This window comes from Ammodytes marinus (genome assembly GCF_949987685.1).
Source record: "Ammodytes marinus genome assembly, chromosome: 16".
Classification (NCBI taxonomy): Eukaryota; Metazoa; Chordata; class Actinopteri; order Uranoscopiformes; family Ammodytidae; genus Ammodytes; species Ammodytes marinus.
This window is the reverse complement of record NC_137220.1, coordinates 6,014,527-6,041,960: the sequence shown is the minus strand read 5'-3', so window position 1 is coordinate 6,041,960 and position 27,434 is coordinate 6,014,527. Positions and strand designations below refer to the sequence as shown.

The window sequence follows — 27,434 nt, the reverse complement described above, 5'->3', positions numbered from 1 at the left end:
GTTACAATGGCCATACAAATATAGACACCACAAAACCAACTAACAGTGGAATCTGGACACTTCCACTCTTTGATTATAAATGCTCTCTATACTGCAGAGTGCTTTATTGTTTCCAAGTTATATACTATAGAACCCAAAAACCTATTCAGCCTTAAGTTACAGTCACAAATATAATAGAATCCTATAATAACTGTACAGGGTCTCCCCGGAGCTGCGTACGATAAATCCATGTTGTTCGAAGACACGTTTAGACCGACATTTTGGCCTGAAAAGTGATTGTGAAAACTGCGGATACAAATCTCTTGCTGGCGTGTTCGAAAAGTTATAAATCAGCACTTAATAAAGAATAGCTGCCTTTACGAAATAACTTACAATGATGCTGGCGAGTAATACAGTGCTTTCTTTCAAACGAGAAAGTGCAAAAGAAATTAGATGTAGTCGGCATCTTCGTTCTTTGAAAAGTAAAAAGGCAGTGTGACAAAAATGGCGTAAGCATTACTCGCACAGGGACGTTGAGTCGATTTCTAACACTGTTAAGTCTGAGGTGTAAAAAAAAAACGGATGATACAATGAAAATGTTAAGATGTACAACTGTAAATGTGTTCAAAATGTGGTTATAGACGGTTTTACTGATCACAGATGCAAAGTGGAGCGGAGGTAAATGGACGGCAGAGGTTCGAGTTTGGTAATGACAACAAAAAAAATGTTTAATGCGTAATGTGTTTAACCACTAAGTTCATAACCACCTTTCTACAAAGGCAACACATTTAAGTTCCTATGACGTATTGTTCTTCAACTTGCAAGCTACAGATCCTAAAAATTTAAAATCGAAATTCTTTAATAATAATTTGCCCATCACAACAATTATTCACCGATTGTGCTGGGGGAAAAAAAAGCGCTGCAAGACTCCCATGGGAATCTTCATGTAGGTTGTTATACATTAGAGAAATAGTCATATAAACAGCAGTATCTCTTGTATTGCAGAGTTTTTTTAATGGCTGCCAAGAAGCACCTGTCAACTGTCTTTCTGATGGTCATTGGCCCACAGATCCAGTTCATGTAGCTTGGCACAGAGCAGTGAGTCCAGGTCCTGTGAGCTGAGGGGGGCTTCGTCTTTAGGGAAGCCCCCGCGCCGTCTCCTTGACGATGACGCGAAAGCCTTTCCGACGCCAACCAGCGGCTTCTTTGGCTTTCTGACCTCGCCGATCTCTAAGAACTCCGTGAAACGTTTCATGCGCTTCAGGCCGAACCAGGACTCAGAACCGTCACGCCTATTGAAAGGCATCTCGTATATCGTCTCCAGCCGACTGTAAAGCATATGATTTAGGGTTATTAATTACTAATGATGCATGAATGTCACTTGTCCATCCACCAACCTTACTGAGTAAATAGAAACGTTATAACGATAAAACGTTGTATTGAAGTTTTAACATTATCTTTCCTCTAACGCCACCTTCTGGGCAAACTTAAGACTTCTGACTGATTTGTGGCAACAAAAAAATGGGTGTCTTCCTCAAAATAGAGTGATGACTCATTTCCTGTTTTTTTAAAACATTCACACATGTTGACTTCATGTGTATTGACAGCAAACACAGTGTACTTTAAATAGTAGTGTATACTATAAGTATGTAGCATGGCATTGGGACACAGCACATTTATTGTGTTGCATTTCATACTTTTGCATGCAAGTACTAAAGCTGTACTTTATGTTGTCTGACTTTTTTAAATTGGTTTAAGAATAGTGACTTCTTAACCTTATGAAACGTTAGGTATGTGCATTGTTTATTCCTTATTTAACATGAATTCACTGTCAATGTTGTAATGTCGGCCTTACCTTTCAGGGGGTTTGGTGTAGTTCTTATTGGTGTAAATTTCTTCCAAAGTAAACTCCTTCTTTTTCAGCCTATGGTGAATCATAAGGGAAACAAACAAAGTGTTGCAGTCAATGAATATTGATCAGAAAGTGTTCAATAGACAACAGACATACATTGACACTGACATACATTCACTTTGAACTGTAGGGTAGAGTTCGACCCGATAGAATTCGTCCTAGTTTCAGACACTAACCAGCAAAGAAAAGCTTTTATTCAGACCTGTGAGTTGATATTGTCACACATACAGTTGCCAAGGTATCGAGTATACTCATTTATTGCTCATTCATTATAGTAACAAAAAAATAAGTTAGATCATCTTACTATGTAAATGTTCACATTAATAGCATCCTACAATTTTTTTTATAAAAAATTTAAGAGGAAGAAAATAATAACTTTAAAGAAAGAGAAAAAAGTAATATAGGTCTAACATACATATATGAAAAAATAAATAAATAAATAAAAGACATATAAATAAAAGATATATAAATGATCATAAATGCTCATGTATAGTACAGATGTGTATTTACCTGATGGCTTTGGGCAGGCCCATGGGCGTCAGGTTGTTCTGAGGTTTAGGTAAAGTTTTCCGAATTCTAATCGACGACACCTTCCCTCGCTCCACATTCTTCTGCACCACCTGTGATATAAAAATATATAAACGGCATATAAGTCCCCTAAATCCCTCTGAAGCATCCTGAAATGTGACTGATCGAGAGTATTAATATGCATTTTATTATGCATATAGTAAAACCGTTCATAGAATTCTGCATCAATCTGAGAATAAAAAACGATCTTTTAAAGATTTTCGAAATTATAAAATGCCTTATCTCTATGAACCATTCCCAACATAAGGTGCATTCATCAGGCTACCAGGACTGCATTACTGTTATCTAGGTGTATGTCATAACATAATAATGACAAATCACAGATCTTAAATCTTATTATTTTTTTACATAAACAGGCTAAAAATTAAAATGGTTTAAAGATTAAATGTAAATGTTAAATATAGGGTTAAAAAAAACTTACTTTGTAAATATTACTGTGATGTCACAGTAAAAGACATCACAGTAATATTTACAAAGTAAGTTTTTTTTTAACCCTATATTTCTCTTTCTGTGATGTCACGAGAAAGAGAAGTATAGGGTTAAAAAAACACTCTTTCTGCCTTTTCTCAGGCTAGGATGAACCGATTTAATTTTTTTTTGCACATTTATACTACATAGGATCTCAGAATTCAATACACCTTCATATTCAAACCGGTGAAGTAGGCCTTTAAGTTTTAACACAGGTAGTTCACGTAAGATCATGTTTACCTTGATCTCAGAATCAGATAAAGCCTTCTCCTCTCTCATCACCACATCTTCAAAGTCCTGACTGGATGAGCTTGTGTCTCCGCCGTCATCCTCCACCAGCCGTCTGGCGATCTCACGCTCCAGGGGAATCACACTGTTTAGAAGCAAAGAGTCCATGTTAGCACAACACCAAAACACTAGAGCTTCATTGGAATTAAAGGTGGAGTCAGTGATTCTGGAGAATGCTACATGTATTTTCAAAGTTATAAATCTTTAGTTTATATCGAAAGCATTGTTGACTGCTATTGTGTGTCGGTTCCAGCCCCTTGATGTTTTTGAACACTCGAACACACACACACACACACACACACACACACACAGTACGGACAGGTAGTGGGATCATGAAAAGATTTTCACATATTATGACCAAAACTGATTTTGACAGCAAGCATTGTCCAAAATGGCTGACTCCATCTTTAACATATTGCATCTGTAGTTTGTTTTTAAAGCTGGTTACCTGCTACATGTGTCCAAGGCAGCACTGGAGGATTCAGATCTTTGGAGGAATCCTGGAGAGAGCCACGGTGACGAACTGGACGACGGATACATGGCAGAAGAACAGGAGGAGGAGGAGGGTGAGGAACCATGACTGGACGTCCCAGCAGCAGTAGCAGCCACTCTGTCGACCCTCTTAGAAAGGAACGCCAGGGGACTGGAGAGGAAGCAGGAGGCCAGGGTTGAACTGTGCGGAGAATGTGCCAGACTAGGGGACAGGTTTTGGGTCGCGGCGTCGTAAGGGAAGGACCTCCTGGACGGGTAGACCTCTTTACGAAGGCACAGCGGGGCGATCTCCCTCTCCACTTCTACGCTGCAGACCGTGTGTCTACGGGCCCTCTGTACGGACTTCTGGAAGTGGTGGACGGATGGAGTGTGTGCATAGTTGTGATGCTGGTGTGGCGTGTGAACACGGCTGTGCTGAGGCGGCGAGTGCAAAGAATATATCCATGTTGTGTCTTGGTGTCGGAAGGAGGGGATCTCCGGGCACGAGTAGCTTCGTAGCAAGCGGATTGAATTCTCTGAAGGGCTAGTTGTACCCGCTGTAGCAGCCAGGTCCGAATCGTCCTTGGATACGCTTTTTGGCACCTCTTCATCTTTGATTGGCCTCTTAAGCGAAACCCTGCCTTTTCTCCTTTGGCTATTCACTCTCCTCTGTCTACTCTCAGTCCTTTCCATACTAGATCTCGTCCTAGAGATTTCGACGCAGTTGATATTGTTACTGGCTTCGGCATCAGTAGTAAATACCTCGTCTACCACAGAAGAAGTGGCCTTTTCTTCACCATCAAGTAACTCCTTAACGCTGTTGTCCAACTGCACATAACAGTCTAAAAACAGTGTAGATGGGGAAGAGTTGGGCGGCTGACTACTTTCAAAAGGAGTCATTTCAAAATACAAGGGGTCAACTATAACTTGGCCTTCTTTAGACTGACTTTCTTTGGTTGTCAACTGAAGGCTAGTAATACATTGCTTTGTCTCTTGAGTCCCGACCGACGTACATGGTTTAACAGCACCCCTAGAGCCCCTTTTGGGTCTCTTGGACGACTGGTTCACCTCCAATTTCTCGCTCTCCTCTTTTTGACCGTTCTGACAGGCGTTCAAATCTGTAGCCGTGAGTTCTAGCGGCTCCATTGACGGTGCCGGTAATAAGGAGGCAGAAACCAAACTGCTGTCCGATTCTGTAATTGGACTTCCTTTGATCATAGCTTTACGTTTCAGTGGTTTCTTGGTTCCATTCTTGCTCTTGCTTGTGCTCTTAATAGCGGGACGGACCAGGACTTCTAAGACTTCCTGTTCAGTCTGTTCCGTAGAGGTGATCGCCAAGGTGGTTTCAAGATCAATATTGTTATCGGTGTTTACGTCAGGTTTACAAAGACCCGTTTTTGTCTTGAGTCTTTTGCATGAGCTGCTGTCGCCCTCTCGGTCGACCTCGGTAACGCCGTTGCTTATATCTGGCGAGCAAGTCAATGTGGAATCAGATGAGCTTCTCGTCGTTATGTTTAGCACAACCTCATTTATCGTGGCGAGTATTTCTTCCTCACTTATTCCTCTCCTAATTGTCCTTGATGCCTTTCGTTTTATAGCAGGCCTCCGCGGTTCTTCCACATATTCACTGGTATTTGTAGACGCAACTTCCTTTTTCAGTGGTCTTGGCACTTTAAATTCAACTCCGTCAGCGGCAAAATTCAATAGCTCTTTTTCCTTTGCATCGTTTGTACATATTGCTGGTGACAATCTTTGTCTCTTTGTGTCGTCCTGGGATTGACAGTCGTTCACTTTCAGCGCCATTTCTGAGCTCTCAGGATCAGTTGCAGTCGCGAAAGTGACCAGATTTAGTTGGCAGTCCGGTTGTTGAGTAACCAAAGGGGGCTCCGGTGTCGTTCCTGTGGCAATGACGCTTATATCATGGCACGGGCATGGCACCAGGAAAACACTTTCTGTTTTTCTGACGTAATCATCCTCACCTTCTGGCTTAGAAGGGTCAGAATCGCACAGAGTTTTGTCTATTTTGAAGTTTATTTCGTTTGATTGGACCGGATTCATGCAAGACACCTGCAAAATCTTAGGGGCGGACTCTTCCGTCTTGATTTCAGCTGCCAGTTGTAACTTAGAGGTAACTTTCTTTCTTTTTCCTGCACATTTCCTAGGCACTGGTTTCGGTCGGGCGGACGTTTTCCCTTTCGGTCCCTCGGTAGCGATGGAAACCTTTAAAATGGATTCAGGTGAGGCACTGACGTCGGGAGAGGGCTGGTACAGTAGAGACGACCGAATCACGGACTCGATAGATTCTGAAATGTCCTCAGAAACGAGGTCAGTGCAGGGTAAGGGACTGTGTTGCAAAGGCACAGAAACAAACAAGTCTTTTTCCTTTTCCGTAACCGTACATCCTTCTGCCAGTTCGGAGCTGTGCGTCGTCGACACCTCCACGTCAAACGATAATTTCTTTGAATATTTAATAGCAACAGTTCTTTCGTTTTGTGCACGTTCTTCTGCTTCACTGAGCCTCTCTTGATTAGCTACAGCGTCCAGATTCTCATTCTCAGTTTGTACTTCTGGATTATATATTTCCATAGTTTCACATTGTTCAACATCAGGTGTCCCGTCGTCCTCGGGCTCCCAATGTTCAATCCTGTCTCGATGATCCATGAATAGTTTTACGGGACTCATGACTATCTCTGTGAAACTGGCCATCTTGGACTTGAATGACTGGAACAAGGGGCCGATCACCCATCTCGTTGTGACAGCGGGGGCATCATTTTCAACAGCAGCCAATCCTCCAGATTTAGTGGCGTCAAGAATCTGCGTCGTACTGTCTGAAAACTCCTTCACTACAGTATCGGCAGCAGAGAAGTTCGTTTGATTTAGTGGGCTTGTCTCCCTGTAACAAAAAATAAATAAAAAATGGAAGAGATAAATTTAGACTTTCAAATCACTAACCAAATAACAAGGCAGAAGCAGTGTTACTATTTACATTATCTATGTATATTTAAAAAACACCTTTATCCAATTTTTCTCGTGAATATATCAACATATTGTATCAATGCCAGATCTTGTTATTCTTACCACTCATTAGTTCCCTATTCATGAAAAACCTATACAATGTGATACACTATTCTATATCCATTTTCCACCAGCTTGGTTTAAATGCAGTAGGTGATATAGAAAGGTATTAGAACCATGACTGCATCACACACACACACACGCACTTTTTCACAGACTTGACTGTTCTTTACATAAAGTTTATTTTTTTATAACTGTTAATAAAAAATTCTAAAAGCAGTTTAAATAATCTAGAATAATACATTTTGCATATGCCTAAATAGACAGTATCTAAAGATGTCTATGTTAACATTTCCACATCAGCTAAACCACTAGCAAGCTGACCGACTAATACTTAGGCTGAGAAGCATAAGCTTTGAACACTTACTGATTTTGGAGCTCTGCTGCAAAACCGAATTGAAATACATCCTGCAGAAAAAATACAAACACATTTAACAGACGTTTTTTAATGTTCAATAAAGAAGTGTTTCGCTGAGCCTCTGATCCAACCAACAAGAAATCGCTAGAACTCTGAGAAAGAGAAAAAAACACACAAAAAAAAACATCGTTGACTCATCATGCATTTATTAAAAACAGTAAAACAGACCGTATTAATTTAGAGTAAGAAAATTAAATCATAATTTAGGTTTTGGAAATGGTTGATTTTCAGTAGGGCGTAGAGAGTTTATTAGTGTTCCCATAACCCGTTTCTTAATTACCTAAACAACCATTTGTGTTGAATGTTTCTGGAACAAAAAATAAATAAATGTAAACTTTTGAATGACAAGTGAATGAAAAGACAATACAGATCCATTGCATTGGTTAATATCTACGGCCTCTACGTGTTAGTGGGTCACATTGTTAGTCCCGATTGGTTGTCTGTGCCCGATGCAGCAGACCGTGAAGGAGGATTAAGTCCCTCAATTAACCTTCACAACCCCGTTCACTGTTCAGGGCCCCAATATTTACATACAAAGCCGTACAGTACATCTGCTGCTCAATCGGATTAGACTCTTAGACTTATGACAGAAAAAACACACCATATATAAATAGCATTGCATACGAGGGTCCGCAGTATGGGAAGATAAAACTGACCTTGTTTTCGTCCTCATCTTTTTCATCTCCATTTGTGTCTTCAACTCTTGGCTGCTTGGCCGGTGAAACTTGATCCTACAAAATAAAAATCAGACAGAAATATAAGTGGTAAATGTTGCCGTGGAGACCGTTTGATATGGCCACGCCCACACAGTCCTGTCAAACGTTCTCTAGACAGTAGAAAAGCAGTTCCTTAACTACGTTTTATAATATTTATAAACACAATACAATTTTATTCGGTTTTTGTAAAAGGTTATTGAGACACTTAATGTTGATATATATATATTGTTTTTTTACTATTTTAGACCAGGTTACAGGGGCTTTAAAGTTAAAATCCTACCATGTTCTCAGTCTCCCTCTGACTCTTTGAGGGGGATGAAATGTGTCTGGATGGTTTCCAAGCTGCTCCGCTGTCTGTATCGCTCTGCTTCTTAGGAGTTCTTTCGCTGATGCCTTGAATGCGACCGCTCCGTCTGCGCCCAGATATTCCATTCTTCACACAGCTGTGAAAGTAAGAAAGAAAAAAAAAGTCACTCAGTACATTTGGCCAATAAAAATGCAGCAGTTTGTTTCAAGTAAAGTGATAATGAATACAGTATTGTTAGCTTTAAGAGCCATACCATGTATCAAAACCTGTGTACAAGTTTTTTTAGGCCACAGTCAGAATTGTTTAAAAATAGGTATCTTCCAATACGATCCAATACTTGTTCTGACATAAATGTAGATTAAATATGTATCTGACACTTTATAATAACAGGAAGGAAAATAATAATAATAATACTTATAATTTCAAAATGTTATTTTTCACAAGCTACTTGATCCAAACAGGGCAAAGCTCATGAAACTATAAAGTTGATTAGCTTCTATATTATTGATGAATGGATTAAAGTTTAACTGGAAGAATACAACTACTAAAATACCCTTCACCAATATTGATTGTGCAATTAAAGATTGATGCTTCTTCTACCTAAAAAATAGTCTTTGACACCAACTTTAAAAATGTCTCTGAGCACTTTCTGCGTCATATTCTGCCTCATGCAGCGTCCTATCAAGGCGTTACCTCTACCCAAACTAGCCAGGCTATCTTCTCATGTGTGCTGCATACGTTAACAGCTAGACTGGCACATTATCCGGATCAGATTCTGAATACTGTCCACAGTTGTGAAAGGTGCTATACTTAGTTTGTGCTGCTAATCTCCATTGCTGAAGCTGCAAGGATAGACGACTGTATATAAGAGAGTTGCAACAAAAAAGATCTAGTCTTTTGGACTGGTGAGGAGGGTAACCACAAGTGTTGTAATGGATTGGATTGGATTTATATAGCGCTTTTCAAGGCACTCAAAGACGCTGTGTCGGCATCCAATGAAGAAAATACTGACAGAAAGGACCAGTAATATTGGCACAATGTCCATAGTACGTTCTCCTAGTGTCTGCAAATTCAAAGTCGTTAATAAATCCATAAAGTAAAAACAAAAGAGTGAAAAAGCAAGGGGGGTAAAAACACCTACACAGCAAAATAAAATGAAAAGAAAATGTGCCGGGACAACTATACCTGGGAGTGATTGAGGAAAGGGGGAGGAGAGGTGGTGGAGGTTCACTGTGGGGAGAAGGTGCACTACAAAAATGGTTAGGGGGAATTGCATCTTCATCCATTGGACAAACTATGTGAGGGAGCGGGTCAGAGGAATAAGTCAACATCCCCTCACTCTCTCTCCTTTCTCTCCTTGTCTGTCCTTCTCTGTAAATAACAACGAAAAACAAACATGCAAGGTATCATATAAACTATAGAATAATTTATGATGCGTTATATGAATGAGGTTTCACTTACTTGCCAGGCCTCCGGGATGAATGTTTATTCTGAAAAATAAACAAAACAAAAAACAACAGTTATGGGATTATTTTTGACTATTTTTTCTTCATCAATTAAATGTAGTATGCGTTGTCAGAAAAAAAGTGAAAAAGGGCAATCACAATTTTCAGCAATATTTCCAACTAACAGTCAGAGGTCTGAAGTAATTCAGTTTACAATCAAATAAATCCTCCCTATAGACAAGCTGGATTGAATTCTGTCATTATGGCATATTAGCTTGATAAATGACTGTATTGATATTGATAATTCCATTTGCTAAATAGTGGCCTACTATTTTCTGGCAAAAAGGGATGAAAAGCAACAACAATACAGATAAATACAAAGTGATACATTTGGCAAAAGTTGGCGCAAGTCTAGGTTAATATAAAAAAAACATGGGGAGTATTTGTGGGACTATTCATGAGGAATCTGACTTAAATTAGCACGTGAGCACAGTCAATCTGGTTTAAATTAGTGTCTTTCATAGGGTCCATAAAATCTTTCCAAATCTCGCAAAAGATTTTACACTTTCTCTGATGCTCCTAAAACAATATGCATTTCTTCTCGTTTTTAACAAATTGAATTAGCTACAGTGTTTATTTAGCTTTTGATGATCAGTATTTCAGATGTGGACGGTAATGTAAAGTCGAAAGACGTTCTTTATAGTCAATATCACAACAATTATCAAGCTCGTGTGTGTGTGTTTGAATTTTAGCTCTCAGCCATTGGCTATCACTTCAGGCGGAAAGCGAAAGCTCGGCTGCATAGAATAACCTGGGAATAAACTAAAGTCTGTTTTATAGATAATTTAACAAATACGAATGTTTTCAATCAAATGGAAGCGGCAGTTCGAACAGAACTGAGCGCCGTCTACTTGCTGGAACGGGCACTCATTCAAACTTTCATCCATGAGCTACTGTGTGCCAACGTTAGCCAGTTTTATCCTATCTCAGGCATTTTTTCTAATAAATATGGTATTAAATTAACATTGTAGCAACAGCTTAATTGTCACGCCGTTAACAACGCATGGTTTGGCTGCCAACATACAGTTTCTCTACGGGTAATAGCCGTAGCCGGGAGCTGTCATACCTGCTATCTCTATGGAGTAACTGGACATATATTAATGCTGCAGTTTAGTTGAATATGGTTATTATAGCCAGATAACATTAAAGAAACTCACCAGAAACGCCTAGAAAGACCAAGGGCTAGTATTCCCACTACACCGTAAACAAGACATGCCGGACGGCGCCCTACAGTGACTCGGAGATGCATCCGTTTTTTTTTACAAGTCCAACTCAACTACCAGACATGCGGATCGACCAATCACAGCACTACTTCGTTTTCCGCTCGTAGAACGCAGTTGAAATCTGACCAATCAGAGGTGGTTTTAAGATGTCGTAGCTTGACGGCAGCCAATAAGAGAGCGGACACAAATAAAAAATGATATATGTCTGTTTTGTCCTCGAGTGACCTACTATAAAAAAGCCTAACATTCGGTTTAAATGGTAAATGTTGCAAATTAACCATCATTTTTTCAACAGTTAATATTTAAAGATGTTTTAAAAGAGAGTGGACACAAATAAAAATGTGTATCAGTCTGATGTGCTTTGCGGCTTTGCATCACCACAACGTGAACGTGCACACCACCGAGCGTAGATCTGTGACGTCAACGCGCAGAGTGGACGCGCAAGTTATGTGACATGAACCCTCTGTGCGATTACTAGAGCGAGCTCGAACCAGTCCGACTCCAGAAACATGTTTACGGGTTATCAAACACTACGGACGCTAAAGTTAGCTCCTAAAACGTAAGGTTAATTCAACCAGAATGGGCGACAGTGCCTCTTTTTCACAACGACACCGGCAGATAAAGTAAAGGTGAGTAACGTTTAGCTATTTATCTGAAATAACGCCAGAACATTACCTGAAAAATTAGCTAGCCTCATAGCAACCAACATCCAGTCGCACGCTGACAGTTATAACAGTTACATGTTACGTGATCAGTTTTTTGCCCAATGCATTTGTTAAATCATATACTCACATGTTGAGAAATGATATGTATTTATATTGTTGGTGATTAACACTTATCTAGCTAACGGTAGAGGGAAGAACAGCGTGTGCTAACAGTGAGTTTCATAAACATACTGGAGCTAAAGTGTCCATACAGCAAGGATAGATTACGAAAAGAAAAACATATAGGTAGGGCCTAGTTAACATGCCTGTCTATTTTGATTAACTTGTGTCATCTCTACATGACTGTAATGTAGGTTTGTTTATAATTAAAACGTATGGACCTCGTTGCAACCTTGTGTGTGAACGAGTCAGAGTTGAAGGTGACAGGAAGACCCAAAAATGTGTTTCTATTTATTATATTTCTATTTTGGTATATTATACTGTATGTACTACTATTACTATATACTATTATATTATCTCTACATGTTCAATGTTTGTGCATAAATGTTGCATGCATTTAAGTCTCAAATTCTCATACATTTTTCCTATGTTGCACTGTTGAATGGAGACTGAGACTAAAGTATGTAATTGCCAGCGACTGCTCCTGTAATTGTCGGCACATGACAAATAAACCATTTTGAATCTTGACGGTGACACTAAAATGTGATTTACTCAAGAAAAAGGGCAAACTAGGGTCATCAAAGGGCATGACAGCCACGCATAGAAAGGAAAAACAGAATTTAAAAAAAAAAATCTCAATATTAATAATTTTCTGTAAGATTGAGGTGTTTTTTTTGGCTTTGTGTCTAATTTCTTCAAAACTTAAACCACTTATTTGAAGACAGGACTTCCCTGAGGACGTTCCTTTGTTTACCAACGTTAGTTTGTGTTGCAGTTACAGTATTTGCTGATTTAAATGTTTATTTATCTTCCACCAGTCATTCTCTGTTAGGAGTGGGTCAGGAGGCGAGGCTCGCTCTGTCTGTTCAGCAACATGCACACAGTAGATAAGCTATCGTTATGGTTCAACGACCCCATTATAACAACCCCACCTATAGTTACCCAGCTCACATATTTCATTACCAGTGTTTGAGATGAAGCGATTTACCCGTAGAATAAATTGTATATGTATAAAAAAAATTAAAAATAATAAAAATATATATATATATATTATTTCACTTCTTGAATTGTTGGATCACAATTTTCTTTTAATATAATTTAAGTTGCAATGACCCATACTTGGAGCATGTCACACAATCAGCTACCTGGACAAGTAGCAATTAAAAAACGATTAGATATGACTTTTTCTCAATCTATACTCTATAGGAATAAGAATTTCTGAACAGTCCTATTTCTAGCTATATGGGATCAACAGGGCCAGAAAATACTTCAATGGAACATGGTGTTATCAGTGTTAAATGGATTGGTGTGTTATTATGTGTGTTATTCTTCTCTCTGCCAGGTGTTCACGATGGAGGAGCGGGCCGTCAGCAGCCGCCATGTGGCCGCCATCTCTCCAGTGCAGCAGATGCTGGCCTCTGGCACCGGAGCCCTCCTCACGTCTATATTCGGTGAGATCTCACACACTAAAGACTAGAAAATGGCATGCAACTTTGTCTGTTCGTCAGTAAATATAATTGCATTTCATTCACCCATTGGAGAGTCCCACAATGTTTTATCTTGTGCACACAATTGGTTTATTGTAACGACAAACTGACACTTGGTTGCCAGTTTATGAGGTACGCCCAGTGAAAATTAAGACTGTGTGAAATGCTCTTAATTATAGACATGTTGATACATCTGCTGCATTAGCCTAACCCTCATTGATATAAAAAGAGTGGATAAAGTAATGGTTGCACTATAGTATCACTATAAGGAAATGTAATTTTTTCCCTAATCCGTGCTTGTAGGGACAGGAATATTCTGGCAAAAAAAAATAGTATATATTTTTTTTTTACAAGAATTCTCATGTACGTGTGAACATGACCTAATTCAACAGCACCTCAACTCAAACTGAATCCTCTAAAAAGGCCGTACAGTTGAATAAAAACCTCTCCAAAACTAAAGCAAAACAACCAAACATTTGAACTTAATTGTGTGTCGTTATTATAATTGAATTGGTCAATGTATTTATTTGCAGTCACTCCGCTGGACGTAGTGAAGATCAGGCTGCAGTCTCAGCAGACTCCGTTCCATCAAGGTGGGTTTGTTCTCTGGTTTTAACTTCAAACATTAACTCAGAGAGTGGAACACTGACTTTGCTTCTAATGCTGCTTGCTGATGCTATGTATTTATCTTGTTGCTTTTTCTAACCCCACTACACCTGTCCTACGTGTATCTACGCTCTGTCTTATGTTGTTGTTTACCCGTCCTGCCTCTTTGCTTTGTCCCGTAAATTTAGCCTGTGAATCTGCCCCGCGAGGCGGCGTCATCCGCCCGTCTAAGTGTGAGTATCTGACCCGCCAACGCTACATGCTAAAACTAGGCCACAGTTTAAAACAACACAATAGTTCAGATCAACTTTCTGTGTGCAGACATATGCTCAACTAACACGTCAATTTAGCAAATAAACACAAAGTAACCCATTTCAGAAATACCTTCATGTGTCAGCTTAGATAGTGCATATATTATGCATATATAGTCACTACTTAAGACTTGAAGGAAAACTTGTCACCCTCCATACAGCAGATCAAGAGGCAACTGCTTGGCTAAAGGACTTTGCATTCGCTAAATAAAATAAATACTTAAGTTTTAGCCTGTCTTTGTGGGGGATTCTGTTTCAATCATGATATTGTCCTTTCTACAGGTTTTGTTCTGGTTTTTCCTTGATTGCCCCAGTTCACAATCTGAAGCTAGAGTATATTGTGAAATGATGCTTTTTTTAGATTTCTCTGTATTTTTTATCAATAGTCTAGCCTAAACCAGCCCTGAATAAACAGGCAGAGTAAGCACTGGCAAGGACAGCCCTGTAGTTATCTTCTGGGTGACTGTTCGGTCATTGCACGTGTTATTGATCCACTTTCTCTCCTCTGTTAAGGAATTAAACTTTACAGATCGAATCATACCTCAATTCAGTATTTTAAATTGAATTCAAATTCTTTATTGGGAATAACCCCTTGATATGAACTCATCCATCTTGTTTTCAAAGGGGGTCCTTAACAACATGAAATAACAACCTATCTAGAACATATTTCTTAACATACAACAATTGGGAAGGTGAGGTCACAGTTATTGTTTGCTTTGCTGACCGCTGGTATTTCCTTCTCTCTCTCTGTCTATCTCTCTGTCTCTGTCTCTCTCTCTCTCTGTCTCTCTCTCTCTCTCTCTCTCTCTCTCTGTCTATCTCTCTGTCTCTGTCTCTCTCTGTCTATCTCTCTGTCTCTGTCTCTCTCTGTCTATCTCTCTGTCTCTGTCTATCTCTCTGTCTCTCTCTCTCTGTCTCTCTCTGTCTATCTCTCTGTCTCTGTCTCTCTCTCTGGCTGTCTGTCTCTCTCTCTCTCACAGGGAGGTGTTTCCTGTACTGTAACGGGCTGATGGATCACATCTATGTGTGTCAGAACCGGACCAGCTGCACCAGTTGGTACAAAACACCCACACACTTCAGTGGGACACTAGTGAGTACAACAAGCACATTAAGCTGCTCTGCCTTTTTAACAGCACAAAATCAAAACAAGATATTAATCAAAATGTGCATTTGTTTGTTTGTGTCACAGGATGCTTTTGTGAAAATCACTCGACATGAAGGAGTCAGGTCTCTGTGGAGCGGGCTGCCACCAACACTGTGAGTCTGAATGCTTTACATACTGGTTGAATACATGTTTAATCATGTGCAATCATAGCAACACTGATTTGAGTGGCCACTAGCTTTAACACCGTTCTGCTTTGAGAGCCATACTTAAATGGATGAAGGGTTCACACTGTTAATGAAAAATAGACCGGATGGAAACACGTTATGTGAAATCATTAACTTCTTTGAGGGTTTGAAGTCTTTTAAAGCTGGATGATCCACCTCAACTATTAATTGGCAAAACACTAACAGCCAAAACATAATATAAAGATAAACTAAAAGCCTTCAATAATTATGAATACATACATGTGCTTGTAACTGTTTTTTCAATTCCGCAGTCAGAAAGGACCCTCCATCTTATCAGGGAAACAACACTTATCATAATAAATAAAAGATATGCCATACTATTGCAGACTGAAACATTGGTCTATTCTGTGTCGAATGTTTGCCTATTTTATGATGTAACAACTTTATATTGATATGGACTGCAGTGTTATCTCAGCACTTACCCACTAGCATGTGTCATTATTATTTGTGTTTGCAGAGTCATGGCCGTTCCCGCCACAGTCATCTACTTCACCTGCTACGATCAGCTGCGGGACTTCCTGAAATACAATCTGGGTTTCCAGGGTGACCACATTCCCCTCGTTGCCGGGGGTCTGGCTAGATGTAAGTCACACTCACTCACTCACTCACTCACTCACTCACTCACTCACTCACTCACTCACTCACTCACGTACATACATATCTTTACTGTTATATGCAAACATGTTTTTGACTTCCAGCGTGTGTGTGTGTGTGTGTGTGTGTGTGTGTGTGTGTGTGTGTGTGTGTGTGTGTGTGTGTGTGTGTGTGTGTGTGTGTGTGTGTGTGTGTGTGTGTGTGTGTGTGTGTGTGTGTGTGTGTGTGTGTGTGTGTGTGTGTGTGTGTGTGTGTGTGTGTTTTGCAGTGGGTGCAGTGACGGTGATCAGCCCTCTGGAGCTGGTGCGGACTAAGATGCAGTCCCGCCGGCTGCCCTACAGCGAGCTGAGGGAGTGTATCCGCTCTGCCGTGGCCCAGGACGGCCTGCTGTCACTGTGGAGGGGCTGGGGACCCACCGTGCTCCGAGACGTGCCCTTCTCTGGTGAGAACACACGGCAATATCATGAGACTAGCAAGAAAAAACATTAAACTTAAGGGTAGATGGGTCGTTACTGAGATACCAAATGCAAAATCTATCAAACAGTCATCTCTTATAGACTTGAAATGTGGCTTCATGTTACCGTTAGGATTATGGATCATATTTTCCATAGAAACCAGACTAGTAACAGAATATTTCCATCCTCTGCTGTTATTCGATATCTTCAGTATTTTCCAAACAGTCATCCTTTGATTGAGATCAGCCAGCTATGCGGCGAACTTTGATACATTATTTGATTTTTTTTTTATTGGATAACATTTTTAGCTAACTATATTTAATCTTATATAAGACTGAAAAGATAGTAAATTATTGTTGAATACCTTTTTTTAGCGAAATGATATGCAGATATGCGTTCAAAACTTTCAATGTTCATTCTAGATATTACATCAATTCATTTTCTAAACACAAGAGATAGAATAGATCATATGCTGATGTAACTGACCTACTTCATCCTGACTGTATTCAGCAACTTATTTTGATGACCCACTTACATGAGTTCATTTGTACAACCCAGTATCACTGAACACATGCCCTGTTATGTGGAGTAAAGTAAACAAACCGTGTGTGTGTGTGTGTGTGTGTGTGTGTGTGTGTGTGTGTGTGTGTGTGTGTGTGTGTGTGTGTGTGTGTGTGTGTGTGTGTGTGTGTGTGTGTGTGTGTGTGTGTGTGTGTGTGTGTGTGTGTGTGTGTGTGTGTGTGTGTGTGTGTGTGTGTGTGTGTGTGTGTGTGTGTGTTAGCTCTGTACTGGTTTAACTATGAGCTGGTGAAGGCCCGGCTGTGTGAACAGTCCAGCGTGACTCAAGCAAACTTCTCCATCAGCTTCACTGCAGGAGCCGTCTCTGGAGCTGTAAGTATATACACACACACACACACACACACACACACACACCTGCCCTCCAACCTTTTCTCTGGTCAACACAATATATTTTTTTGTCAGATTATTATTGACAATTTTGTAACTGTACGCCACCATCCATTTACAGAATCACAGAACGGAAAAACTTAACGGCACGCCTTTTTTATATTTATATATAGTGGGCATCCTGGGGAAATGCGTGTTAGAAGAAGAAGAAGAAGAAGAAGAAGTACTATAGAATAGATAACTAAATACATCTTCACCTCATCACTTGATGTTGTGAAAGACTTGAGGCAGTGGTGGATGATGCCATCTTTAGTAACTAGATTCTTGTCCTTCAAGGCCACCATAGCTTATGAAAATGTTCCCTAGGTGAAGGGTTAGCAAGGGAGCTTCGCAATCTAGAATCTCAACAAAAGATACACCTTGTACCTTTTCACTTACCCTTTTGTCATAACTGTGCAATAGAAATTTGTTCCAATCCCTTTATGACACTCATATCTGATAACATGCTTTCAGTGAATGCATTGTCACTTATTAAGAGAATCAGGCCAACAGCTGACCCACATTCACACGGTGTTATGTTTGCTGTGTAATAAAAGGGCGATTACCTTCCTGATATGCAGTTATCTGTGCAAAAGGAGCCCCGACCAAGTATTGAGTGCATAAATCAGCATACTTTTCAGACGGTCAACTGTCTTGAAATTAAATTATTTCATTTTATATGTCATAATATTTTTTTTGTTTTTAGATTCACCTGTATAATCATTGACCTCGTCTGTGTATGAGTTTATATGAAACTTGTTCTTGTCTGGTTCTTGTGTCCAGATTGCAGGGATCCTGACGCTGCCGTTTGACGTGGTGAAGACACGCAGACAGATCCAGCTGGGAGAGATGGACACATTGGGAGGTATGTCCAGTAACTCACACTAGGGGTTGGGCGGGATCCAATTTTTGATCCCTTGAAACCTTCCCCCAATTCTACCCTGGTACACGGTATTACTATCGGGTAATACCTATTTCTACTTCAACTTTAGCCTATTGGTTTTAGTTTCTATGCCTAGCACTACATTTTACAAGATGACATTGAACTAATCACCATGAAGTTACATTCATGTTACATATTTAACGTACTGCATTTGAACACATCACAATGTAATTCAATATAAGCTTTGTTCCAAACGTAGCTTTGTCCTTCTTTGACAGGTTATTTATTTGACAAATTAGGCCTCCATCATTTACAGTAGCTCTGTCATTACTTTCATAGCATCTTCAATCACAGCCATTGGTGCTGCTGTTATGTGAAATGTATGTGGCATATTCTTAACACTAACATAATCCTATTCCTCGTATAGTTGCCTTAAAGAAAACCAACTCTACAACATGGCACATAATGAAGGAGATATGGGCCGAGTTGGGCTACAGGGGCCTTTTTGCAGGTACACACTTTACTGTATACTATTGTATGTGAAGTTAAAAATCTAATGTTTTGCTTTGTTCAGAAGTTAAAACCTCCTTGTATTCCTTAGGTTTCATGCCCAGGGTGATCAAAGTGGCCCCGGCCTGTGCTGTCATGATCAGCACATATGAGTTTGGAAAGTCTTTCTTCCAAGAGATGAACCTTAAACGGGAGTGAGCGGCTTCCTGAGGGCTGTCTGTGTCTCTCTGGCTGGAAGGACATGCTCACAACAGCACAACACACACACACAAACTCTACTAAGACAGATACTTGAGAAATACGGGCCTGGATTTGGTTTTGTGTGAACCAAAGAATAAGGCGGATTTTCCCATATTTCAGGAATGCTTCTCCCTGAAAAATCTGCTTCCCTAAAAGAGTGTGAAAAGACTTGAGAGTACACACACACACACACACACACACACACACACACACACACACACACACACACTTGAACAAAAGGCCTAGATACTGAGAGATGCTCTTGGACTACGGACCGTATGTGTGCTGATTATATGATTAAATGTTTTACAGGCATCTTAAAAGGAGAATTTCAGGGCTAAAGGGAAGGAATTCCATGAACTACACATCATTTTCAAATGTTAACGACATATATAAGCGGCATGATAAACAGGTTAAAATACCACCTCAACTGTTTCCTTGACGAACCCACTCACCCACGGAGCAAGACATTGGTGTTGGGTAAAATGCCTGAAAAATTAAAAATTTCTTCAAGACTGGAGCTACATCAGTGGGAAAGCACAAGTTCCAGGGAAATGTTCTCATTCCTACATGTTGCATTGCTAGAGACCAACTGCATGGCGTATGTGCAGCTTCATACAGAATCCAGATGAGCCGGTCCAGCCTGCGCTATAGCGTTAGCCTGCATTCCTGTAGCAGTAAAGCATGACACTTTCTGACATCCGACTAGAAAAATCACAAATCTGTTTTGGTTGCTAGATAGATTTGATTATTTCTAGCACGACTGTGAAATGAAATCATTTAAATAACTACAGTTTGTTTTTTAAGTTTATTGAATGTATGCCTCTTTTCTGCTCTCATACCTGGAGGAATGCCACAGTATACCAACATTATTGGAGGACAGGTTTGCATTAGTGCATGGATTGTATGACGATCATTCTTGAGTATTTCTGCAGACAATCTATGAGAGGCACTTCGAACGGCGTAGAATCTGTTCAATGTATTTTGTTCCTGTTAAGTTTTTTTTAAGGTGATTGATAAAAGAAAACACATGAGGCTTTTTCACCCTCTCACCAGTGATGAAATTAGAATCTAGAATTTCTTGCCCTACAACAAACATACCGTCAAAACCTGTCACAACACTGGATCATAAAACTAAAAATGAATGCCTTAATCTCAAAGGTGTAAATGTGTATCCTTGGTTTGTTTTTAGTTTTTGTTTTTTAATGAATGAAATGGTAATAAATGTTAAGAGCGTGACCTTTTATGCTATGTGTGATTTATTCCCTAATGAGTTTATGTATAAGAAAATATCCATTCACTGGTTATGATTAAGAAAGGTTTTTTAATATGGGAAATTAACAATAAAATAGGGGAAATACAAACCAAATTGAATTTTACATGTTCTTGTATACACTCAAACTCAGACAGTCCTCAATTAGGAAAAGTAAAATTGGGGGCGCCCTTAGTTCAGTTGGTAGGGCGTCCCCCCCGGGCCGGGCCCAGCAGCAGACCCAGGTTCGATTACCGCCCGCAGTCGTTCTCTGCATGTCATCCCCTCTCTGCCCCATTTCACCTATGTCTCTTCACACTATCAATAAAGCATACAAATGCCAAAAAATATCTTTAAAAAAAAGTAAAATTGAAGATAGATGTACAATGTGCTGGAGCAGTTACAATAAAATATTAATTAAAAATATAAAGCAAATATAATGCAATATTATTGGCAAGAGGCAGATAGCTTAATGTCTTTTTGAACCGTTTTAGGAAATAGTCAAATGAACATTTGTTTGTTTATTTCAACTGCATTGAGATATTGTGTACTACTATCAAACAGCGGCCTCTAGTGGCTGCTCAGTTTGACACATCTACAGAGTGAAATCTCGGGGGCGGGTCTTCCGGAGAATAGTCTCGTTTAATCCCGCGATGTTTCTCGAGTATATATTCGTAGTTCGCCCCTTCCGTAAGTCTCTTTAGTCGGACCGGAGACAAAATGGTGAGTTTGCCTCTCAGAAAGCCAGCACTATGGACAAGAATCCGTCTGTTATCTTAGTCATCCGACACATTACACTAACTTTAGACACTTTATATGCTTGTAATAGAAAGTTATACTATTGTCTTGATTATATTTTGCGGTATGTCTATCTATATTTAGACATTAGGGATCGCGTTTCAAACAAACAGGCAACTAAGGATCCAAAATGGCAGCATGACTTAGGCCGCTACTAGTATTACATTTTATATGAACTAACTTACGCAAATTCTCACTGTAAACTGCCAATATATACTCATGCATTTCCCGGTTATTGATAAATTAATGCTAACGCACATTTATACTTAGGTCGCAGTTTGACAGACGTCAACTAAGGTGGTCCGTTCAGGTGCTAAGCTATGCTAACAACGTGTTTTAATACATCACCGTATTTTTACCTAATGATGATATATAGTAACCATTTAGAACGCACATCTGATAATTTTTGGGTATTCACTTTATTCAATTTCCACTAAACCACGTGTTATTTAAGCAGCTTGTTAACTAAGACCTTCAGTTAACATTTGCTATCCTCTCCCTCTATCAACAGTCCCACCGTAAATTTTCGGCTCCGCGCCACGGATCCCTGGGCTTCCTGCCCCGCAAGAGGAGTCGTCGTCACCGTGGTAAGGCCAAGAGCTTTCCCAAGGATGACCCAACCAAGCCCGTGCACCTGACCGCCTTCCTGGGCTACAAGGCCGGCATGACCCACATCGTCCGCGAGGTCGACCGACCTGGATCAAGTGAGTTTGACTAATCTGCAAATGTGGAACAGTTCGTGGCTGTGTACTGAATAATTGAATACAGGGTTCTTACAGCTTTGCTCTGATCTAAACTAAAAATAGGCAACATCAATTTGACAAATCCTATCATTCAACCTCATTTATACTCGGGATCATTGAGGTGTGACCATCATTTCCAATGACAAGGCAATTATAGTCAACACTATGTAGATTATCATTGCATGATCTGATAGGTTCATGTTGTGGCAGTTAATGCACACTTTATGGCTTTAATTAGGAATTCTCCAATTAACTAAATGAAACCTCTCGTTTTTTCAATTGATCATATAATTCCTGTTATGTTAAATGGTCAACTTAAGTTACTTTGATTTGCCTTAAAACTGTAGGAACCCTTGATGATTAGTTTCTGCCTGTGATGAGACACCTCGACGGGCGGACATAATGGGTTTATAGCCCCTGATGAATGTCGAGCACTGAGCGCAGTCTATATCATAATATTGACAAGTTCTGCAACTCTGAGTTCTGTTATCTAAAAGTATATTTTTTTACATCTACTTTACAGAGGTGAACAAGAAGGAAGTGGTTGAGGCAGTGACCATCCTGGAGACCCCTCCCATGATCGTGGTTGGAGTTGTTGGATACGTGGAGACCCCCCGTGGCCTGCGTTCATTCAAGACCATCTTCGCCGAGCATGTCAGTGATGAGTGCAAGCGTCGCTTCTACAAGAACTGGTGAGACACTACACAAAATCTCAAAATTAAATGTGATGGATTGATATTGCTTTAGTATTGTTGCTTGAAGCAGTTAGTTACCCAGTTGAAATGACACATCATTGCTGTTTTTCACTGAGTGAGTCTAACGTTGCGGTGACCTCATGGTAGCTCCTCTCAGGCGCCTCGTGCCCTGACGAGCTCCGGGCTCCTCTGGCCAGTGGAAAGTGCTTCTTAGAAACTGAGCCATGAGCCGAAACCCTCAAAGCTGATACAACCCCCTCTACCTACATGGCAGAGCGGGTGAACAGCTATGCACTGTGTCCTTCCGCTGGTCCCTCGGGGCTATGAAGGGCCTGTGCCAACCGTTTGTCTTTGTACGCCGCGTGCTATCAGGTACAAGTCCAAGAAGAAGGCCTTCACCAAGTACTGCAAGAAGTGGCAGGATGATGACGGCAAGAAGCAGCTGGAGAAGGACTTTGGCTCCATGAAGAAGTACTGCCAGGTCATCCGTATCATCGCACACACTCAGGTCAGTACTTTAGCTTCAGATTGAGTCCATACAGTGTCCTGCTAGTCAATGATGAGACCACGGATCTAGCGTCAGGCATGGCGCCCTACTACCATGAGGATACCCTTCTGTTGCCTTCCTTCTGAGACTAAACAGCTAGACGTTTTTAATGTAGTTTAAAGTCTATTGTGGATGATTGTCTGTTCTGACGTGTGTTTTGTGGCCGTACAGATGCGTCTGCTGCCCCTGGCCCAGAAGAAGTCTCACCTCATGGAGGTGCAGCTGAACGGAGGCTCCATCGCCGATAAGGTGGACTGGGCCCGTGAGAAGCTGGAGCAGGCCGTGCCTGTCAACTCTGTCTTCTCCCAGGACGAGATGATCGATGTTATTGGCATCACCAAGGGACACGGATACAAGGGTAAGACCAGCTACAATATGTTTATGGGCAAAAAAACAACTAGACCAGCAAAAGTATTTACTTTTATGTGCCAAAGGAGCTATGCTAAATAGTTTATCAAGTGAATTTTGATAATTGTAAAATTGGTCATCAATTTCTAATCTGAGTGGCATGGAAGTCTTTGACTAAACTGTAGGAACTCAGGATTTAAAAAATTCTGCCAATGATGAGACACCTCGACGGGCGGACATAATGGGTTTATAGCCCTTGATGAATGTCGAGCACTGAGCGCAGTCTATACTATAATGTTGATTTTTAAACAAATTCGGTGAATACTTAGTGCAGAAATTATGTAAAGCTTCACTTTCACTGACTATATAAAAGATGAGAAAATAAAGTAGGCAACAGTAATCTAATATTGGCCATGACATTAATAAAAATCTCCATTCTCCTCCAGGTGTCACCAGCCGTTGGCACACAAAGAAGCTTCCCCGTAAGACCCATCGTGGTCTGCGTAAGGTGGCCTGTATCGGAGCCTGGCATCCAGCCCGTGTGGCCTTCTCTGTGGCCCGTGCCGGACAGAAGGGTTACCACCATAGGACAGAAATCAACAAGAAGATCTACAAGATCGGCCAGGGCTTCCACACCAAGGACGGCAAGCTGGTGAAGAACAACGCCTCCACAGAGTACGATCTGTCCAACAAGAGCATCAACCCCCTGGTATGTGATGGCTTTGTATATAGCACCTTCATAACCATTACAATGTAGCATTAGAACTGCTTTTGTAGATTTCTATCTTGATGCAGAAACATGTGACTAAACGTTTCCTTTCATCCAATAGGGAGGCTTCGTCCACTACGGAGATGTGACCAATGACTTCATCATGGTGAAGGGATGCGTCGTTGGAGTCAAGAAGAGGGTGCTGACTCTGCGCAAGGTGAGGACAAGGGAGCTACATTTTGCCCCTATTTTTAAAATGTCTTCCAATGGGATGCAGCGTTCAACATGAGCCCAAGACTTGATTAAAACATTCCAGTCGGTAGATATTCGCTGTCCGGTGGTTTTTTCCACGCACTTATCGTAATCTGATTCACTCTCAGTATGAATTTGGGTTCCATTCAGGTGCCATATCACGAGCCCCAGTGAGGCAGGGGAGCAGTGTGTATTGTGCTTGCTCCCTGTTCACTCATTGGGAACACTGGCTGCTCTAAAGCAAACGGCAGCTTTTTATATTATCTGCATAAACCTAACTCGTTCTACAAGGGCTATACGTTTTACTTAGCTGATGAAGCTAAAGCAGGTCATACACTGCCTTATTTGGTCATATGGACATTGCACTTAATGAGTGAGCTGTATGGAAATGTCCTTAGAATTTCCCTGCAAGATTAAATAGTTAACGCAACATTGAAATGTATCTAAACCTGCCGTTCTCTCCTCTCCCAGTCTCTTCTGGGACAGACCAGCCGTCGCGCTCTGGAGAAGATCGACCTGAAGTTCATCGACACGACCTCCAAGTTCGGCCACGGTCGCTTCCAGACCATGGAGGAGAAGAAGGCGTTCATGGTAAGACTTCACACTTCTTGCATTACATTTAGTTTCCTTTTCCAAGATCTCTACTGTCTTATAACAGGGGCTTCTTTGTTTAGGTTTAACAGTCCTTTTTCTAGTATAAATGAGCAAGTTTATAAAAGCTAAATACACTTATATAATTTGCCCCCATTTTTAAAATGTCCTGAAATGGGATGTAGCATTCCTCATGAGCTCAAGAATTAATTTGAACATAGAAAGTCGGTAGATATTTGTTCTTTCGGTTTTTCCACGCACTTATCGTAACCTGGTTCACTCTCGGTATGAATTTGGGTTCCATTCAGGTGCCAGATCACGAGCCCCGGTGAGGCAGGGGAGCAGTGTCTGTATTGTGCTTGCTCCCTGTTCACTCATTGGGAACACTGGCTGCTCTAAAGCAAACGGCAGCTTTTTATAGTATCTGCATAAAACTAAATGGTTCTATTTCTCTCATTCTACAGGGACCACTCAAGAAGGACCGTGTCACCAAGGAGGAGACTGCTTGAATACACTTTCCACGACCAACAGCTCTGCTGCTGTAACACTCGCTCGCCATCATTCCTTTTCAGCAGAGTTATTTAATAAAAAAACTAAACCTGAGCTCTGTCTACATGTCTTTTATATGAGATTATACAAACTGATGTGTTGGCCTAACACTGCACAAGTTTGAAAAAGGATTAATCTATTGCCAACAGCTAAACTCATAACTATTTACATAATTGTATAAAGAACTGTCACACTTCTCATGAAATTAGACCATCAAAATAGGATGGCATTTAATTTTAGTGGTTAAAGGGTTCCACACTGCAGTATGTTTTAATCCATTGCTAATGTAAAATTCAGTTTAGTGTACTCGATATTTACATGCCCAATATGACTTGGAGCATTTCATCACAGTACCCTGTTTTTTACGGGTTAATGTGTGTTTAATATGAAGGGCTGTGAAATATGCGTAAATACATTGAAAGGTTTTTCTTAATGGTTTGTAAAACTTGAATGATCATGGCTAACAGCCAAAGTGATTTATTCATTTAGCATTATCAGCATACTTAGGGCTGGTTCTGACTTTCTGTTTACTCCAATTAAGACTAGAAAAGCTGTAAACATGAAAGGATCTGCACAGAATGACAAATGGGTTATTGAGTTTTGATTTTCTACCATCAGCTAAACTGATATACTGTTAAAGGTAAATCTTCACCGATGCATGGTTTATAAGGGAACTACAGTGTAACAAAGTTCCAGAATACCTGAGTAAATGTTTCATACTTGGAGTCCACCCTGATAAAATGTCCGCATCAGCTTGAGTTGAGACTGAGAGCAGCCACCTTTGCAGAACTGACGGCCTGTCCCAACGAGGCCTCCGCTTCGCTGTTTAGCTAACATCGCATGTTTTATCTATATGTGTCCTTGAGCGGTAACGGCCTGCGTTCGGCTGACAGCGGCGCTCCGGCAGTCACAGAGCGGCAATTAAGCCCCAACATCATCCATTCTGACTCATCACTGCCACAACTAAAAGCTCCTCTTCAGCAGGTAACGAGGAAGACCCTGAGAGCGCTCCACAGGCCGTTTAGACATTAGACGTCCTGCATAAAACGCCCCCCCATCCCTCACTGAGGCACCGCTGCATAATATTCAGCACTCTTAGCAGAAATGTGGATTTTCTATAAGGATTTTCAAGGTCCCATCTACTTCACATTAACCCGCAGTCCAGGGAGTTGAAGGACAGTTCTCTGTTCAAGCAGTATCTCAAGAATTTGACATATTTTCATACTACCAAAGCAGTTCTGTAGTAAAGAGAAAAGAATATCCTCTAAAGAAGTGATTCTTTAAATCTTTTCAATTCTGTAAACCCTTTGAAATATATATATTTTTAAAAGTACACCTTGACCGGCCCTGTACATTTTTGATAGAAAAGCCTATATAAATGATGACAGTACTGGGATGTGCCAGTGCCATCAGTGTCTGATTTATTAAAGGTGGACAGCGATTCTAGAGAAAGTTTGTTTCAGTGAATATCTCCTCACCGTCCGCTACCCGCCGTCTGTACTGTGTGTGCTGAAGATAAATCTGGTCTTGTTAATACACAGCCTGAGGTCTGTATGTCTGTAAGCTTCTGTAAACAAAAGAAGAACCCACTGTAGCTAGCAACATGCCAGATTACAGAGCCTATGCTGTGTATTAACACTGATTTCTCTTCAGGACACACACAGTATGGGCAGGTAGTGGATCGTGAGGAGATATTCACTGATTTTGACGACAAAAATTCTCCGGAATCACTGACTTAAAAATGCATTTGGGATAAGCATATCCCTGTTTGAGAATCACAGTGCACTAAGGGACT

General features: G+C 40.5%; 3 protein-coding genes across 3 annotated transcripts; 2 read left to right on the top strand and 1 right to left on the bottom strand.

The window, feature by feature from the left end:
- Positions 1-81: 81 nt before the first annotated feature.
- prr14 (proline rich 14) lies at positions 82-10,957 on the bottom strand. The gene is made up of 11 exons (XM_080044800.1): positions 10,885-10,957; positions 9,684-9,712; positions 9,408-9,593; positions 8,196-8,358; positions 7,856-7,930; positions 7,149-7,189; positions 3,684-6,599; positions 3,188-3,320; positions 2,402-2,511; positions 1,835-1,903; positions 82-1,307 (listed from the first exon to the last, which is right to left on the bottom strand). The coding sequence occupies exons 3-11, from the start codon at positions 9,551-9,553 to the stop codon at positions 1,016-1,018; spliced, it is 3,945 nt and encodes a 1,314-aa protein (XP_079900926.1). The 5' UTR covers positions 9,554-9,593; positions 9,684-9,712; positions 10,885-10,957; the 3' UTR covers positions 82-1,015.
- Positions 10,958-11,439: 482 nt separating this feature from the next.
- Positions 11,440-20,394, top strand: slc25a39 (solute carrier family 25 member 39). Its single transcript, XM_080044163.1, has 12 exons — positions 11,440-11,579; positions 13,117-13,225; positions 13,795-13,854; positions 14,056-14,100; positions 15,159-15,268; positions 15,368-15,435; positions 15,986-16,110; positions 16,391-16,564; positions 17,359-17,468; positions 18,306-18,387; positions 18,833-18,916; positions 19,007-20,394. The coding sequence occupies exons 2-12, from the start codon at positions 13,126-13,128 to the stop codon at positions 19,111-19,113; spliced, it is 1,065 nt and encodes a 354-aa protein (XP_079900289.1). The 5' UTR covers positions 11,440-11,579; positions 13,117-13,125; the 3' UTR covers positions 19,114-20,394.
- Positions 20,395-21,107: 713 nt separating this feature from the next.
- Positions 21,108-25,693, top strand: rpl3 (ribosomal protein L3). The gene is made up of 9 exons (XM_080044759.1): positions 21,108-21,130; positions 21,717-21,909; positions 22,472-22,640; positions 23,016-23,151; positions 23,362-23,548; positions 23,985-24,247; positions 24,369-24,464; positions 24,971-25,090; positions 25,555-25,693. Exons 1-9 carry the CDS (start codon positions 21,128-21,130, stop codon positions 25,597-25,599), a joined length of 1,212 nt encoding a protein of 403 aa, XP_079900885.1. The 5' UTR covers positions 21,108-21,127; the 3' UTR covers positions 25,600-25,693.
- Positions 25,694-27,434: the final 1,741 nt, after the last annotated feature.

Bases quoted from the DNA above. Each gene is read 5' to 3' on its own strand.
- prr14 (XM_080044800.1), bottom strand. From the start codon at position 9,553: ATGTTGACTTATTCCTCTGACCCGCTCCCTCACATAGTTTGTCCAATG. The intron at 3,321-3,683 runs GTAACCAGCTTT...GCTTCTAAACAG, and splicing joins GCCTTGGACACATGTAGCAG to TGTGATTCCCCTGGAGCGTG. The intron at 1,308-1,834 runs GTAAGGCCGACA...TATGCTTTACAG, and splicing joins TACACCAAACCCCCTGAAAG to TCGGCTGGAGACGATATACG.
- slc25a39 (XM_080044163.1), top strand. From the start codon at position 13,126: ATGGAGGAGCGGGCCGTCAGCAGCCGCCATGTGGCCGCCATCTCTCCA. The intron at 14,101-15,158 runs GTGAGTATCTGA...TCTCTCTCACAG, and splicing joins CGTCATCCGCCCGTCTAAGT to GGAGGTGTTTCCTGTACTGT. The intron at 15,436-15,985 runs GTGAGTCTGAAT...TTGTGTTTGCAG, and splicing joins AGCGGGCTGCCACCAACACT to AGTCATGGCCGTTCCCGCCA.
- rpl3 (XM_080044759.1), top strand. The intron at 22,641-23,015 runs GTGAGACACTAC...GCGTGCTATCAG, and splicing joins CGTCGCTTCTACAAGAACTG to GTACAAGTCCAAGAAGAAGG. The intron at 23,152-23,361 runs GTCAGTACTTTA...GTGGCCGTACAG, and splicing joins GTATCATCGCACACACTCAG to ATGCGTCTGCTGCCCCTGGC.